The sequence below is a fragment of the Neodiprion pinetum genome, chromosome 2 (genome assembly GCF_021155775.2).
Source record: "Neodiprion pinetum isolate iyNeoPine1 chromosome 2, iyNeoPine1.2, whole genome shotgun sequence".
NCBI classification, from domain to species: Eukaryota; Metazoa; Arthropoda; class Insecta; order Hymenoptera; family Diprionidae; genus Neodiprion; species Neodiprion pinetum.
This window is the reverse complement of record NC_060233.1, coordinates 6239100-6257014: the sequence shown is the minus strand read 5'-3', so window position 1 is coordinate 6257014 and position 17915 is coordinate 6239100. Positions and strand designations below refer to the sequence as shown.

Genomic DNA, 17915 nt, shown 5'->3' with positions numbered 1-17915 from the left:
GATATTATCGTGGGTTAATGTGTGACGCGTTTCAAGTTTTTGTCACAAGATATGAACAAATTTTTAAAAAATACCGTATAAAAACTTCAAACGATTTTTTTTTCCAACGTGGATCAAGGTAATAGAAATCACAATGCATGTTAATACCGGTACAGATTTCCATTTATTCATGAGCATCTCTATATTTTCTTGTCCATTTTTTATGTTAATTGTTCCACAGGTTGGCCAATTACCCTCCGGAGATGTTATTAACTTCGATGCACTTACCGGCAATTCAACATCACGTTTCTAAACAATTCAATATTTTTTTAATTCAATATTTCTATCACAAGACGGTGATGAAGTGTACCGTTTGTGCTGTCTCCGTAGACATACTGACAGTGAAACTTTTTGAACACCTATAATTAATTCACTTTCATCATACACGTCCACGCATTTATCAAAGTTTCATCGATTATTCGTCCTGTTTCTTGTTACATTCACGATATGTATATAACTATCATATTCAGTTTAACTTTTTTACATCTAAATGTTGTGTAAGCTTGTCAATTTGGTTCAGTTGTTTCGTGTATTATATTTGTTCTCAATAAGCTTGAAATTTGTCGCGAGTTGTGTTAATTATACCAGTGTAACGAAATTATCTCTGAATTGAAAAAAAAGAGATTTACTGAACCCAATGTAAGGCATTTTTGAGAATTAGTCGATTAATTTTTAGCTGATTTCTATTGCCGCCGACATTTACAGATAATACGTTAAAACCCGATCCCAATCTGGGTGGATTAATTTTATTCACGATAGCTAGAGAGACGCAAACGACTGACATATGTGAGGTGATAATATTTGAATGTAAATTACAATTGACATTTACCTATTAAAATAGAATGTTAAATTATAGTAATATAGCTAACTAGCAGTCAGTTTTGTGGATTAGAGTGCTCAGTCTGTGCTCTAGACACTTTAGCCGATGCCTCAAGACCCGTGACAGCAGCTAAAACTTGAAACAAACTTTCCATAAGTTTGCTAAATACATCTGCCAACTCCTTCTCATTCCGTGTAATAACAAATACGTCTGGAATAAAAGAAAGAAAACAAACATTTCATCCACCCGTTATTCTCTTACTAAAAATTTTCGTATCTTCTATATTCCCATTTCGTATTTACCAGCTCTTTCTTGACCCATATTTCTGCAGTACATATTGACTGCAGTAGTCACATCGTCGTCATCGTGAAATGGATCCATGGGCCACTGAACTCTGTGAAGTCTGACAGCCTCAAGAGCAGCGGACCATCGAGCCGATTTAAGCAGATCAGCTACTTTTGCAGCTTCTTCTGCCGAAGCACTGCCGGGCAATGGGCTTGGACTTGGCGTAGGCGTCGGTGTGCCTCGCTCACTTTCGGTGCTTTCTTCGAGGGCCCTGCTAAGTGCCAATTTCATTGAAGCCACTTCCAGCGACATGTCTTGCAGCTGAATTGAAACGTTGTTGACAGCCGTCGTCAGAGCACTGAGCATTTTATTTGACGCCTCTATCAGAAGTAGAAACTGAAAGTGGAGTTTGTAAAGAGCTCTTCCTAAATCCAGTAGCATCTCTTCGAGTCCTGTTTCGCCTGCATGACTTTCACCAAGGATATGAAGCTTGCTCGTTGCTTTCACGGCCTCTAGGAACTGCACGATCGATCAAAAAATGTATAATATGGTTTAGTTGAGCCCAATGAGAAAAAACGCTTTCAAGTACAGAATACTAGACCTCGGTTGCATGATCTTTTCTATCGAGAAATGTTTCCAAGTGTTCCTGAATCTCCAACATTCCAAATCGCAGTGATTCGCTCAGTCTTTGGTTAGCAAAAATACTGGTCGAAAACCAAACTAAAGGAGGTTCAGCTTTGGAGCTGAGCAACTCCGCGTGACTAGACAAATGAGCTCCAAGCTGCGCCGATGCTGAGGTACTATTATTGAGTAAAGCGATCGCCTCGCGAGTCAGACCGACTGCCTTGCTGCTTACATCCTGTTATGTGTAACCACACTTCGTCAATTGTATGTAGATGGGAATTATATCGCCGATGTAACAAATTATTACTTCAACTTTCCACAAGAAAATGGGTACGAAATTTTGATGAACGTTGGTTTATTTGCGCAAGGTTACTCACTCGTAAAATTCTGCCCAACAGCTGGAAGAAATCTAAAGTATTGTAGGGAGCTTGAGTGACGAGACTTTGAATTTGTTGCCTCCACATTTCTTCGGCGTCATCTCTGACAACTTGTCTGAACGGCATCAGTGAAGACAGATTTGGCGAAGCGTTACAGGGTGTTACATCACCCAAATCCCCTGCACTTGACCCTCTGTGATTGGATAAAATAACAAATGTACACGAGATTAATCTATCAATTATTTTAACGGTGAAACTTACGATGTGTCCGATCTTGTTGAGGAATCGTGTCTGGTACGGCTTTGGATTAAGGAAAGTGAAGACGGTGGGAACATGCCAGGAATGGAAGCTACTTCTTGTCCTGTTCCAGGCCCGCCAGGTACTTCGTCCAAGGGAGATTCTGATCCCACCTCATCATCCGATGACTCTTCTGTCACTCCTCGCTAAATATTGTTTGAAATAATGAGAAAACTAAGTTTCCAGAAGATATTACAGTTAGCATTACTTACTCTCGTAGTATGCTTGCTAGAAGATGGAGTTTTCTCGCTAAGACTTTCTTCAAGTTGGCGCAAACTTGGCTCTCTTTCTTCTCCTTCGCTCAGAGGTCTTCTTCTCACACCCCAATTGAAGTTGTCTGTACTCTCGCCCTTTCGTACAAAGAGAAAGATTTCAATTATAAAACAAGAAGCGGTGAAATGATAGTTTGCATTACAGAGGCTGTTGAAACATTTTGTACATTACCTCCACACTTTCACTTTCATATTCAAGGAAATCAAAGTCTTTAAAGACACCAAACTGCTCGTCATCACGCCGAGATCCACCGCTCAAGTCATTGTTTGCTCCCGAAACTTCCTCCGTTGACGATGCCATTGAAGATTGCCTCTCCATTAGATCCGAACTTTGACTGAATATTACCTGTTACACAACACATTCGATCGATGAGAAATTAACTAATCACGGCTGAACATACAATCGATAAGAAAAAAAATATATCAATAACATTTACTTTTAGAAGTGTATGACAAAAAAGATAACCATTACAGTTTTAAAAAGCATTAATAGTACAATATGGTGATTAAATGTATAATATACACACTCCACACCAAAGTGTGACAAAAGTACAAAACCTACAGGTGTCTTTTACACAGCCAATTTGTGCACTGAAGTAGTGGTGAATATTATTAGATAAAAAGAAATGATATGTTAAGATATATCCCATTTAAAAATGATGAAAATGAAATGCGATAGACGAAGAATGGAAACGTTATGATCAAACAGAGGAAATGTTTTGTGGAAAATCGACTGGTGAAAAAGCTGGGGAAGTACTTTGTGGATACGTGATTGCGATGCAGCAGCTTTCTATGGAAATTTTACCTTGCTGTATAATGTCATTGAGCTAATATGTTCATCCTAGAAATAGGGAGATAAGCAATCAGTTAATCAAATTACGTAAAAACGTCGAGGTTGGAGAAATTGTGAAATAAAAAAATATGCTTCGAGTCATGTGGTAAAAAAAAAAAACGCAAAAGCCAATAAATCGAGATTTAACTTACCGACGGACTCTTGGGCAGTCCAACGCGTTGTCCGCAAGTCGTCAACAAGTTCACCAAGCATTCTCTGACACGTCCCTATAAGAATAACAAAGTAAAAAATAATCACAAAGGTTCTGTCATAATGTGTAGTAAATAAATGAAAAATTTAATGAAGTTTGGTTACTTGTGACATCCATGGCCGCTTCCAACCAGCAATGGCGCTACTATCGGCTGGCGAAAGTGAGAGCGAACGTCGTGGCGATGCTACCAATTTGTCATCTAGGATCTGTCTTATGAGCCAGCATCTACCAATTACTGGTGTCTGCGATAGATCAAATGTGAAATCCATAGTTCTTCCTGTGTTAATAAAATATTAAAGTATAGTCAAGGTAAGAATTCAATATTTGGTGCGACGAGTCTTTGCAAGGGGATAAGTAAGTATTAGCAATGAATAAGTAAGTCTAATGATACAAAAATAGACTTTATTTTTCAATAAAATATGTTCATTTATCATTGTTATTTGTTTCACAACCTGGGAGTCAATGTGAAGATGCATGCAATCAGTGCCATCCAAGATGCAAAACATACAAAACATTGCATTGATTATTATACTGTTCATGCTCAAAATAAATGTTATAGGGTTAATATCGTACCAGGTAATTCTTTTTTCGTAAATATCTCCGTGTCTGTGAAACTTGGGTGGGGCGATGCCAGAGATGAATCCCATGCGGAACCATGAAGCGATATCGGTGGAGCGACTAGTGTCGACGATCTTGTTACGACCAGTTTCAATATTTTCAGAGCTTCCTTCCAGTGCGTGCCCTGAGATCATGAATATATTCAATTATGTACAACCTGTATTCAATAAGAATAACTCGAAATAAGACTCAAGTACAACGTTAGTTGAATTAATATTCGTAACGTTTATTGAAAACCGCATACTTACTGAGATAATCAGACGATGATGCATTCTGAAGTAATTCTTACCTCAACATATTTAGAAATGACCCTCAGTAACTCCGTGTTGATAGGCTGAGCAGCTTGGGAAGCGAGATCGACGTAATGGAGCATGCAATGAATAATGCTAAGAACTGGTAACGCTACACTCGCCGGTCCCTTCTCAAGGACTTCAATCAGAAATGCGAGCATGTTAAAACTGAGGTGAGCATAAGTATCGTACAAATATTTAACAACACATTTTGTCCACTGAAAGCTTTCCTTGCTAAAAGTTCGACGACTGTACAGCGTCATCACGGTTCCAAGATTTTCCAATTTCTTACCCTTCTCTGAACTGACCTGAAATCATACATGCAACAAGTATTCGTAAAAAAAAATATCGATACCCTCAACTATACGAGGCTCGCAAGAACACTTTTTAGAAATCTTACTTGGGCAATATTTTTGGCGCTTCTGATGCACAGTTCATTGGCGTCTTCGTAATTAAGAAGCATGTAAGGTAAGAGCGACACTACGTTCATGGGGAAGGCTAAGCTCTGCGTTGGATCAACTACAGGAAGATCCAACAGTGGAGTAAATTGTGACAGTAATGTGACAACTGGTTCGTAGGTGTTAGGGCTGGTGCATCCTTTAAGTAATAAAGCATGTACGCCCGGAAAAGAATTCCACCTCAATTGTTGTTGTAATTTTTCCACTTTATCTCTGGCGTCTGGACGATCTAGCGGAAGCCGATGCAGTACTCTGCTCAAAAGTCTCAAGGCCAGTAGAAACTCGTGCTCGTAATCAGACTCCAAGAGTGATACGGAGAGCCAGAACAGCTGAGCTAATATGGTCATCTTGTCATCCTGCGTCGCTGAATCGCCTAACAACTTCAAGGATTGCGCTGATCTTGATCTGGACAGGTTTGTGTTCGGATACTTACTGCAACCGGTTCGATTTTCTAACTCTGCAAACGTCGTTACACTGTTAATAAAACTTTCATTTTACGTTGATCAAAAGTTTGGTAAATAATAGATAAGCCGAATACCTTTTGGATCGGTCGCTGGACTACCACTGGGTTTCCTCATACAGTAGCTGACGGAATAACTTGTACTACGTGTATGGCCACCTTGATTAAGATGTGAGAAAAACGGTCCAAGTGGATAGAAATTTCCACCTCCGGGACTGCGCTTTCCGCCAATTATCATTCCTGACACCGGATCCTTGTTATTCAAGTTTGGCGTTGATTTGAAAATTTCCTTCATAAAGTCTAACGGCCTAAAATCTGACTCAAGTGAATCGACGGCTGCTTCAAGAGTTAAAAGAAGTTCCGTGACGTATCCCTTCACGAATAAAACACTTGTCAATAATAAGTCAAGTTTCGTGAACTTAAGCGATTCAAAAGTGATAATCATTTTACCTGCATATCTTCTCCTTGTTCAGCTACCGTCTCCACTAGTCTGGACAAAATGTCCGACAGCATTCTGGAAGTAATAGGAACTCGTAACGCCCTGAAAACTTGCAGCGATCTTCCGGCGTAATGCCGAGACGAGCAAGAAAGACCAAGCTGAAGCGCTGTTTGCGCCCATCGCTGACTGACAAGAGCATGCGGTAAGGAGTCTCTGAATACGCGTAATACGTGGCGCAATAACACGGTTAGCTGTTCAGCACTCCTTACCCACCATACTTTCGCAGTCATATCTTCATAATTCCACAACGGTTGATTTGTCCTATAAAATATTAATGTCCTTGATGCAGTTCCACACATCTAATAATCCGAATTTTATTTTTACCTGGCTGCTAGAAAGTTGATCAACGACTTGATCACGTCCTGAATGGACATATTAGGACCAGGCTGCGGTCCTGCCCAGTTGGCACCATCTTCTGGTGTAACAATAACAGGCACTGTGCCAGTTGACCCTATCGACGATGTACTGCTACTAGGTGCCGAGGTTTCCACTGGGTGAAGAAATACGCAATCGATTAATCCAGAGCCTATATTATCAAAAGAACAGCAAGGAGATTCGATATTACCGAAAACCGGAACAATCAGTTCCTTGGAATCTTCCGCAACTGATTGAGGAACTGTAGTGCAAACTGCCTGAGGAGGTGGAACAAATAGATAACTGTCAAATTCTGGATCAACTTCGGTGAAATTATGCTCAAGAACTGGCAGAGCTGGAGTTGTTAAGCCAAGTCCTAATTGTTCTGTGCGAGATGCGAGAAGAACGCGTGCGACGCCCAAATGATCGCGATGATCACCCAAGACAACAAGAAGGTTGAGCAAAAGACATCGACAATGATCTCTGACTAACGGTCTCGAATGATCCAGACCCAGAAAGACAATATGAAGCATTAGAGGAACGTGAATAGCCCAGTCCAATTCAACTCCGTCAACGACGACGTCGGTGAGCAGCATCACTGCAATATTGCACCTGAAAGTTTGAAACAATTTTAAGATTTCGTAATGAGAATTTGATTTTTTGCATATTCTTAAGGTTGTTACCTGTGGAAGCCGCTTATAGGCTGGGAACTGTCCGGAAGATATTCAGTAAGCGGTGCAAAGTAGCCTCCGTACTCTGGCATCGGTAACGGATGTGGTTGAGGAATGTCAAACTTCTCCCCTGGACAATTGACTTTGCCATTTCCGCCGACCACGTTTCGAGGTACGTAACATGACTCGTCGGTATTGAGCTGAAGTTGACAAGTTGATTAAGTAAAAAAGTAGATGAGTAATTTACTTTACGAGTAAAAATGGAGAGTTTAAATATTCATTAAACCTGCAACGGTTACTATTTTGAAACTAGATGCATAATATACTTTGGAATTATACCAACGACTGTAAAAGAACCGTTTATTTATCCATCTGGTTTAAACTAGCAATTAAATACAGAAAATCGTAAACAAATGGAGGATGAGTGAAGAGAACCAGAGGCAATCTATTAAGAAAACATGCGAAAATCTGTAAACTTTAACAAAATATTTGGAGTATTTTACAGATCATGAATTAGCCACTGTCTGGAATGGTCCAAAGTATTTTTGCTGATGTACTAGCTACAATTGTGATGAGTTGTCAACGTTTCATTGTAAATTTCCGTGTAACTGCGGGTGTTTGATAAAAGCTCACTCTTAGATCAATAGTAAAACAGGTTGTAAATGTTTACGATTAATATAATATATCTTGAATAGTATTATTTTTCAATGGTGTGCAACATGTAAACTGGGCATATAAAATTCACTAAATTGTACCTCGGCTTCAGTTGTAGGTGTTGACAAATCGTCTGGCAAACCAGCTGGGCCGCTACAAGTTCTAGTTTTTTCAACACGAGGCGTAGGAAATCCTGCCAGTGCTCGTAAGGCTGTATCTGATTTTGAGCCGCTAAGGTAAATGTGTGAAAAAATTAATTCAACAATTGCCTTTCAAGCACTTTATAACTTCTAGGTATTTTTATGCTTGTCTGTATACCTGGATGGAGTTTTTCAGATCCATTCGACACATGCAGTAAAAAGTGATATCTTACCCTGTCTTGATGGGATCTTCTCCGGAATGTCGTTTTGTGTGAATGGTGCCTTTTTCCACTCCCAAATCTCTCGACGGATTTGCTGGATCTGCAGCAGGAGCGTCGCTGTGTGACGAAGCCTTCCTCATGCTGGTAAGCCTGTAGAACGGAGGCGTTTCGGTACGTTCAATGAGACAGTTCAACGTCTCAACTGTTTGTAATTCCGTCATCATTTCATCGAGAAGACGATCAGGTCTGGCTCTCGCCAGGTAGAGAACTACACGTTTTGCCTGACAGATTAATCATGTTTGTGTCAATAGATATACTAAAAGTAAGAATATACCTGCATAAAAATGTATAAACACAATTATAAAAGACAGTATACTTACGAAATGTGTCATTAGCATGCACACATATTACTATGTGTAATTCATAATACTTTTCTAATAATCACTCACATATGGTAATAGTTCTATCGGTGCCATGCCTGACACTATTATTAAATATCGAATGATGACTTTGAGATTATTGGGCCAGCAACCACACAAAGTTGCCCATAATTCTTCCGTTTCTTTTGGATGTTCATCTGCAAACTGTACAATATTTTTCATCAACTTAGTTTCAGTGTAGAATTACTGAGTTATTACATCAGAAGTGCGATATGCACATTAACTTCATTATCACTTTGAGTATCGTTTTCCTGCCACAGTTGCAAATTTTTATGCGATTCGAAGAAGCGTGAAAATTTATTGAATGACCAATACAGTTGTAATTTCATGCACATCTCATAAATATTTATTATTCAGACCTATGATACGCGAACAAAAATCAACTTGTGAAAGTACCTTGGCAGTGATGTAAAACAAATTATTCAACACCATCTCTGTTGCCTCGGCGCTACCCCATCCTTCTCGACGAGGTCCTCCTCGTGTGACATCACTTGCATAGTACTAAAAAGGCGAAAGACCCGTATCAGAAAACGTGAAGTAAATTTTCCATAGTTTCGCATATTCGATTTTTTTTTCAAATCGGGACCTCAAACTGGGCCAGCTTGCCGATGGTGACAATCGTGAAACGAATGTGGATCACCGGGGGCGTAGCTCAGATGGTAGAGCGCTCGCTTAGCATGTGAGAGGTACCGGGATCGATACCCGGCGCCTCCAAGACATTTTTTTGAATCAAGGCCTCAAACTGGGCCTGCATACCGATCTTGACAATCGACGAGGAAATTTGGATCAAGGGGGGCGTAGCTCAGATGGTAGAGCGCTCGCTTAGCATGTGAGAGGTACCGGGATCGATACCCGGCGCCTCCAAGACATTTTTTTGAATCGGGGCCCCAAAACTGGGCCAGCTTGCCGATCTTGACAATCGACGAGGCAATTTGGATCACCGGGGGCGTAGCTCAGATGGTAGAGCGCTCGCTTAGCATGTGAGAGGTACCGGGATCGATACCCGGCGCCTCCAAAACATTTTTTTGAATTAAGGCCTCAAACTGGGCCTGCATACCGATCTTGACAATCGACGAGGAAATTTGGATCAAGGGGGGCGTAGCTCAGATGGTAGAGCGCTCGCTTAGCATGTGAGAGGTACCGGGATCGATACCCGGCGCCTCCAAGACATTTTTTTGAATCAAGGCCTCAAACTGGGCCTGCATACCGATCTTGACAATCGACGAGGAAATTTGGATCAAGGGGGGCGTAGCTCAGATGGTAGAGCGCTCGCTTAGCATGTGAGAGGTACCGGGATCGATACCCGGCGCCTCCAAGACATTTTTTTGAATCGGGGCCCCAAAACTGGGCCAGCTTGCCGATCTTGACAATCGACGAGGCAATTTGGATCACCGGGGGCGTAGCTCAGATGGTAGAGCGCTCGCTTAGCATGTGAGAGGTACCGGGATCGATACCCGGCGCCTCCAAGACATTTTTTTGAATCAGGGCCCCAAAACTGGGCCAGCTTGACGATCTTGACAATCGACGAGGCAATTTGGATCACCGGGGGCGTAGCTCAGATGGTAGAGCGCTCGCTTAGCATGTGAGAGGTACCGGGATCGATACCCGGCGCCTCCAAGACATTTTTTTAAACGGGGCCCTAAAACTGGGTCAGCCTGCTGACGTTACAAATGACCGCGAAATTTAAATCTCTCTTTGTAAATTTCACCGCGGTTTGATTGAAACTGAATACAAGAGCCTTGAGATGTAAAAACATGTCACGTTTCTACTATGGCTGACAATGAGTATAAACTAAGACTTCACCTGATAGTAGCTCAGAGGATTGGAAGGTGGAGGCACGTTTGGGTCGACCAATTCCATGTTGTGAAGCCAAGGGAGAAGATACTGCAATAGTAACTGGCGCACTTCCCGTCTCGCAGTTTGAAATCTATGCGTAATTTCTGAAAATAGTTAAAAACGAATTCAGTTAGACGTACGTTGTTTTTCATAGAACTGTATTGTATTGTCTTTACCCAGAAATTATAAGGATAAATACTTTTGAGTAGAGTTTGATACATGTTTTTAGAGAGCAATAAGCTTCAACGGATTCGAGGAAAAATCTATGGACCCCAATAGAAAATTCATGGAAAAGTAATTTTCATAGACTTGAAGTAAAAAAAATGAAACGAATGTAGAATTGTAGAACAATCTATTTTCGTGAACTTGTTTTGGGCTGAGGTTTTGCATTCAATTATAAGTTTCTGTAATCAAAAACTCAGAATAATCAATGAGAGAATCATAATATTACATTCTTTCAATCTGGCTAAAAATCTCGTAAATTAAAAAAAAAAAAAAACCTACATCATTCGAGGCTGAAAACTTCGGCAAAGTATGGATGATGAAAAAAACCCTACCATTTCACTGTAAAATGCACAGGAAAACTAGAATTTTTTTTCTCATCAAACTATACCTGCCAAGTCTTGAACAATTTTCATTGCACGTTGAATTATAAATAAGTGTGCGATCCAACAACAAGGCTTAAAAATATTTTTATGAATAATCGAAAGACGAATTTTTCACATCTCTGCGTCATGAAGAAGCAGTAATTTGGAAGGCATTAAAAAAAAAATTGATCTCGATACTCAAGATAAATTCAATCAAGCGTATTAGTAAATAAACCGAATTTCGATTTCTACATGTCGCGACGTATTACGTATACAATATTCACCCGTTGTATATACTTCCACACTACATAGGTGATACCTATTTGTACGGTAAGGTATACCTATATCTAATTAGAGGTGATTAGTTCGAGCCGATTCTCGTCTCCCCCATATTTTTCTGGCATTCGTCTTCCCGGCCTGTAACATCTGGCACAGACTCCGGATACGCGTAGATACTTGGAGTTATTAATCTTCCATTAAGCAATTACTCGCTGGATCGACATCAGCAGAAATCGGAACATCTCGCTCGAGTTGATTCCTATTAAAGAATTTGACGTTACACTGCACGTCGTACATCTCTGCGTAGGTATTTAATTATTATTGTTGTTGTTGTTATTATTATTATTATTATTATTATTATTATTATTATGATCATCATTATACGCATATCCGTATAATGCACACTCCGATGATTTTATCACGCTATTCATTTGTTACACTGCATATAACGATCCCGATGCAATTAGAGCATCGCATCGGTGCCACCGCCGCTGTTGCGTGTCAATTAATTTTCACTATTTCGAATAACTAGGATTGTTAGTAACACGACGTATCAAAATTATATAAACCCTCTAACTGCAACGGTAAGAGTTCGTTCAATTGCTACGTTATATTTTTTTTTTTTACACACTCGTTTCGTTTCACTAGCTTTAAACAATCGTTGAATATTATAATCTCTACAAACGTACTGTGAAAAAATGCGTCACAACTAGCATGACACGGTTAAAATCCTCGATAAGTGGACTGTGTATCATTTTTCACGGAGAGAGGATCTTTCGGGAAACGAAGCTTCATGTTTCTTAATGTTTAATTAATTAAGTAAGGACGTGGCCCGTATTTTCTCTCTGTGGACGTTACAGCGTTAGCAAAGCGAATTAGCGTGAATGAAATATGAGCGGTTGCTGTTTCGTTTTTTTTTTTTTTCTCTCTCTCTCTCTCTCTTCTTATTCCTCAACCCCGTGCATCGTATGCACGTAACTCGCGTATATTAAAATTATTTTTCACAATTAGCCAGTACTCTCGAAGCGTGTTCTAAATACCACATGCGTAGTGTACAAACAAACGACAATAATGATAATTATTATTAATAATGATAATGATAATAATAATAACAATAACAACCGTAATAACAATCAAGAAAAGTCATTAGCAAAAATGTTTGCGATTCCATTACCGCGCGAGTAATATACATAAACGTGTGGGTGATGCTGGTGCCCGATATTGTTTGGAAACTGGAATACGGAGTACAGGTTTATACCTATATTTTATGTATAATATAACCGTCAATTGCGTTGATGAAAAATTAGAAGGTAAAGGAAGTGAAAAATTTGTTTGTGTATTTATTTATTTTTTTCATATTATCAACCTTCTTTTTTTTTTATTAATAAAATATAAGGTGCAATTTCAGAGTCCTGTATGGAAGAGGAATTTGGACTCAAATATAGCTTGTTCAATATCAAAGGTATTTATAATATTCTTCGAAGGTATTTGACATTTTTACCCGTTAACCCCGACAACTCTTTTCACTCTCCGCCGATTACCAATCTAGTCGGAATAATTCTTGCCGAAAAACTTTGTGATTTATATATACATACTCATTTCGGACAAGATTGCGGGGCTGTAACATTATTACACGTTCTATTCTAAAGCTTGTTGAAATTTATTTGACTGTAAAATATAAACTCCCTGGTACTGGGAGTACCTAATAATTATTACTATACAAATGTAGTTATTAGGAATCCGTTCTGAAATTACGTAAGTTGTAAAAAAAAAAAAAAAAAAAAAAAACAACAATCAAATGGCTGAATAAAAACGATAGTTATTGTACATTTAACTGAAAGCATGTCTCTCAATGTCAAAAAGCGTTAGGAATTGAGTTTAAAATTTTTATACACGCAGAAAAAATATCGCACGATCTTTACACGTTGCAGGGTTTGAAAACGAACATGACAAATTAAGCACATCACGCGTCTCGGGTCTCGATCCAGCTGGTGAAAGTAAAGTACTTTATGTTTATCCAGGTTGAAATTTTTTTTCGTCACGAACTGTACAAACTTTTTTGTACCGTTGATCTAGATCGTATAAAGTGAAAGAGAGAAAGAGAAACGCAATGTCGCCATATTCAGGATTGACGTAACACAAGACTGGATGTAACAGTGTGATATAAAATAAGATGGCGATTCTATGAATAGAAGCGTAGAATATAACACAAGGCGTAGACTGCCACGAGTCACATCCATTACCGATTTTTATTCAAACATTGATGAGTAAACTGACGGAATTCGAACAGGAAATTTTCCCAAACGAAACTTTACACCTACGGGTTTCGAAATGACGTGCAAAAATTTTATTTTCGAACGCGACGTGATGTGAAATGTAATCTAAAAATGAGAAAGAAAATGAAAAAACAAAATCCTAATTTTTAAAAAATGAAGAAAATTTTTTTTTTTTTGTTCTTTGGAAACAGGTTCAAAAGTATTCGTTTGGATATAAAAATACGCCTGTTAAAATTTTAACTCTTAATATTAACATTAAGATGTTGCATATCGGACTTTTCTATATTCCATAAGAATAACACGGGAAATATGGTTTTTCCTCCTTCTGATTTTTATAACTATAATTAAGAGGTCAAATTTTAACAGGTGTATTTTTATACCTAAATGAACCTTTTAAACCTGTTTCTAAGATATATATTTTTTTTATTTTCGACACACCCTAACGTAGCAGTATGACATTTTCACGTCAATCTCACGGTAATTACGCAGCCACGAAACATTGAGACAAATAATAATAATAAACGAAGCAGCAACTTGTATAATCCCTTCACCGAAGGGAAGAAGGTTAGGATAAAGATTGGGCTTCGCCTTAAAATTGCACCCATTACGGTGTAACCAAGCGAAGCATAGAATTATACGTTTAATCAGAGCAAAGAACGGTTGTATAATTTCATTTCCAAATTCCCTGACGTTTTAATAAGATCTCAAATACGGGTAAATAACAGATTTATAATACGCGCGGTATAACATATTATACTCATCATCCAGATCCATGGATGACTGTGGAAAAATGTTAAAAATCTAATCACGGTGGAATAATTTCAAATCCTTCACGACTGACAACACAGAGTTAAGAACCATGCCTGAAATATCCCTGAATGTCACGAGTCTCGTGACTCGATTAGGTTCACGTCTGTGGTATCTTTCAAGAGGTTGCTCGCCACTCTGGCCGAATTAAATTCCCACAGGAGTTCATGTGACAAAGAATAATAGGTTTTTACATTTCTGCACATTACGCGTCTCATTATTAACTGATGCCGGTTGGTGTCGGTCATAGAAGGTTGGTTATTTAAGGGATGACACCACTCTAGAATTTTGAAAAATTCGAACCCTTTTTTTGCTTAAACAATATTTTAAATTACATTTTATAAAAACCATATCCAGTTGGTCCTATGATGGAAAAAAAAATTTATTTTTACAAGGTTCAATTCTCGATTTAGTCACAGTGCTCGCAAAATTGTAAACGCATTTTTCTCGAAACCACATTTCTCACACTGGGAGGAGAGATTACTTGAGCACCGTTGCATGGATTTATTTGAAATATTGACAGTAGCTTCACAATTACATTCTCTGCGGAAGTGCGTAGTCATTTTTTTAAAAACTCTAATGTAAACTTTATTTTTATCATAGTTTTTGACCAAAAATCGATTCGTTTCATCAAAAATGCACCATTTCCACCAAATTTGATGGTAAACAAAAAAAAACCCTACGTAGTTTCATAAACAATAGTATTCAGATCATAAGAAATTTTAGTTTTTTGTTTCAGATCTATGAACTTACGAGAAATCCGTCCTCCCGTGAAGGAGTCGTAAAAAAAAAAAAAAAAAAAAACAATCTCAAAGATTGGTTCTGTCGCCGGCATTTGTCATCAAAATGCAATTATAAAGAAAAAAAAAAAATAAAAAAAAAGGAGAATTTCCATACCACAATATGTGTTAAATGAACCCTCTGAAAAGAAATCCTAATCCTTTTTAGAATGTTGTTGCCTCTTAAAGATGACGTCTCACACACAACACATATGAGTCTAACTTGTCTATCGGACATTAGCCTAACTATATTACATTTAGGTTTATAACACGTCGATGTGAAACTCGCCCACTCACAATTGTGTTCAGGTTTTTTTGGTTCGTTTAGCCATGCGCATGTATTTCAGTTTCTGCGCAGCGGTCATAGTTTTCCATCGCATACCAGCAATCTTGGCGATCCTAGAAACGGGACAATTGGGAAGCCGGCGTTGAACAGCCATGAAGAAGATGATGAAAGCATTTCTTTTCTTTCTCCGACATCGAGAACGTCTGTTTTTACGTTTTGAGCAGGGCATCGGAAAGCGTAGTTAGCATCAAGATTTCTCGTCGTTTCACGCGCGTTTAACTCTAAAATTTTATCCACCCATTCGATACGTGAAAACCGAAAAAACAAACGATCCGTACCGCGTCTAATCGACCGGAAAAAATTTAGAAAAAAGAAGACGCATAGCGGTAAACAAAATAACTCACTACACGCCTGTATTCGTAAAAATGTCCCATGGCAAATTCGCCTATACTCATGAAATCCAGGGTGCATTTAATCGAAATCCGCCTGCATTACCGCAACTGGTTACGTACATTTTGTTGATCGACGTTTGTTATTGATGACTGACCGATTGTGGAATGTACCCTGAATTGCACAAATGCTGACGGATTTCGGTAAAATATATATCAAATTGCATGAATGAAGACGAATTTCAATCAAGACGTATCCTGAATTGCATAAATGCAGGCGGATTTTTTCGAAATGTATCCCGAATTGCATAAATGCAGGCTGATGTCGATGAAATGTATCTCAAATTGCATAAATGAAGGCGCATTTCAATCAAAACGTATCCTGAATTGCATAAACGCAGGCTGAATTTGATAAAATGTACCTTGAACTGCATAAATGACGGCGTAATTCGACCGAAGCGTGTCCGGAATTACATAAATACAGGCGGATTTCTATAAAAAGTACCCTGAATTGCATAACTGAGAGCTGATTACGGTAATATGTGTACTAAATTTCATAAATGCAGGCATATTCACTTCGTATCACATCCATAGGTACATTATTTGTTATAAACAGTTTTTACCACAGTATATAACGAGTTAGCGATCATTGGAGATGGAAACCTGAACTACGATTTGGTATTCGTCGTGTTTCTCAATCGCAATCAGTCTGAGATGTAGTAAGGAAGGTAAGAATAATTTACATCGAGGGATGTTCCACGAGGAAGACAGACCCTGTATAAGTACAAGAAGCCCGATAACGCGGATAGGTTCTCTAATTCTGATGAAGGGGAACCCTGAATAATAATCATTGTTTGCTCGTTGTCTTGACGAAGAAGCGTGGCACGAGTTAATTTTAGTTACTTTGAACTTGTTTTAGGTCTATACATGCCACGGTAATAAGACCGATAAAGTTCGTGTAAATTTTGACGATCTTATGCAAAATCGCTTGCGTGGTTATTAAGTTTTTTTTCTTTTTCTTTTTCTTTTTAACGATCATTTCTCTCGTCCGGAAGTAACTCGAAATTGGATGGACCGAATTAGATGAAATTTGGTTCATCGGTTTACTTTCACTTAGAAAAGAACTGATTACATTTTGATAAAAATCGGTGAAAACATGTCCGAGTTACCGATTGTAAAAAACTTGAAGCTTTGTTTCTCAGGATTCTTATATTATCGCAAATACTAAAAATATCAAAAAACTTGTATGAAAACTTGTATTTTTGGGTCAGTCAATTTTTCCGACTTCTCTTTACACCAATTTATTCATCTCGATTATTACGTATATAGATTAATTGAGAATGCGAAACGAAACTGCACTTGAATGAAAAAAAAACGATGCCTGTTTCGTACAAAATGAAATAGTATTGTATTAAACCCGGGTTTACTTGAATATAATGAAAATTCATTTGAAGATAGATTTAATTAAATATATAGTGTTCTACAAACCGAATGAAATTCTCTTCCAGCCGGTTGAACATTCAATTAAATTAACTAAAATTTCAGCCTTTTCTGTATACATCAATACGTACGAATATCTTGTTAAATAAATTTTACCAAATATTCTTGAAAACCTATCGTTTGAAAATGAAACGATCGAGCGAATTAATTCATTCGTACCAAATTCTTCCTAGGTTGAATAGAATGAATGAAAATTTTCTTTTTCACCGTGGTGTGAAATAAGAATCTGCAGGCCTGTATTCGATTCTCGCCAATCTATAATTGATCGACGATTCGCTCGCGGGCGCTGCAGTTTTTTCAGCTTTATCATCAATTTCCGTATAAATGCAACGTAGTTATAACTGCATTTACACCGGATCGAAAAGCGATGCGAGTGAAGTTTGATTACAGGTTGAGATCGAGTGAGTATAAAGTTATTATTCGACGACGAAAATCCCTGAGCGAATAGATCGAATCATACTTACGTATCTCAAGTTTCGCTAAAATATGGAGTATCCGCGTGTGCGCAGCCATTTTATTGGAGCTACATTACCAGGGTTGAACCAATTAGGTAAAAATATCAAATACGATCGACTTGCTGAATTTCTATACTGGGATAATAACGATGACACGAC

At 38.4% G+C, this 17915-nt stretch overlaps 1 protein-coding gene and 7 non-coding genes across 15 annotated transcripts in view; 7 read left to right on the top strand and 1 right to left on the bottom strand.

Annotated features, from left to right (window-relative positions):
• Positions 1-144: 144 nt before the first annotated feature.
• Positions 145-17915, bottom strand: part of fry (Protein furry) — a 107541-nt gene continuing 89770 nt past the window's right edge. For 6 of the 8 annotated variants that reach the window (XM_046609468.2, XM_046609472.2, XM_046609470.2 and 3 more), the window contains 22 exons: positions 10366-10502; positions 8959-9063; positions 8572-8706; positions 8135-8403; positions 7863-7992; positions 7120-7307; positions 6648-7048; positions 6407-6572; positions 6034-6343; positions 5662-5956; positions 5066-5580; positions 4665-4973; positions 4331-4499; positions 3862-4034; positions 3699-3773; positions 2887-3060; positions 2655-2792; positions 2407-2588; positions 2146-2338; positions 1746-2003; positions 1162-1663; positions 145-1069 (listed from right to left, as the gene is read on the bottom strand). In XM_046609468.2, the coding sequence (XP_046465424.1) occupies positions 915-1069; positions 1162-1663; positions 1746-2003; positions 2146-2338; positions 2407-2588; positions 2655-2792; positions 2887-3060; positions 3699-3773; positions 3862-4034; positions 4331-4499; positions 4665-4973; positions 5066-5580; positions 5662-5956; positions 6034-6343; positions 6407-6572; positions 6648-7048; positions 7120-7307; positions 7863-7992; positions 8135-8403; positions 8572-8706; positions 8959-9063; positions 10366-10502 (4979 nt within the window). In that variant the 3' untranslated portion in view covers positions 145-914. Of the gene's footprint in view, positions 1070-1161; positions 1664-1745; positions 2004-2145; positions 2339-2406; positions 2589-2654; positions 2793-2886; positions 3061-3124; positions 3556-3698; positions 3774-3861; positions 4035-4330; positions 4500-4664; positions 4974-5065; positions 5581-5661; positions 5957-6033; positions 6344-6406; positions 6573-6647; positions 7049-7119; positions 7308-7862; positions 7993-8134; positions 8404-8571; positions 8707-8958; positions 9064-10365; positions 10503-17915 lie in introns of those variants that run through there. The other 2 variants (XM_046609471.2, XM_046609475.2) reach the window with 2 other exon arrangements.
• On the top strand, positions 9204-9276 carry TRNAA-AGC (transfer RNA alanine (anticodon AGC)). The gene has a single exon. It is a non-coding gene; the product is annotated as a tRNA-Ala (tRNA).
• TRNAA-AGC (transfer RNA alanine (anticodon AGC)) lies at positions 9354-9426 on the top strand. The gene has a single exon. It is a non-coding gene; the product is annotated as a tRNA-Ala (tRNA).
• Positions 9505-9577, top strand: TRNAA-AGC (transfer RNA alanine (anticodon AGC)). The gene has a single exon. It is a non-coding gene; the product is annotated as a tRNA-Ala (tRNA).
• Positions 9655-9727, top strand: TRNAA-AGC (transfer RNA alanine (anticodon AGC)). Its single transcript has one exon. It is a non-coding gene; the product is annotated as a tRNA-Ala (tRNA).
• On the top strand, positions 9805-9877 carry TRNAA-AGC (transfer RNA alanine (anticodon AGC)). The gene has a single exon. It is a non-coding gene; the product is annotated as a tRNA-Ala (tRNA).
• TRNAA-AGC (transfer RNA alanine (anticodon AGC)) lies at positions 9956-10028 on the top strand. Its single transcript has one exon. It is a non-coding gene; the product is annotated as a tRNA-Ala (tRNA).
• Positions 10107-10179, top strand: TRNAA-AGC (transfer RNA alanine (anticodon AGC)). The gene has a single exon. It is a non-coding gene; the product is annotated as a tRNA-Ala (tRNA).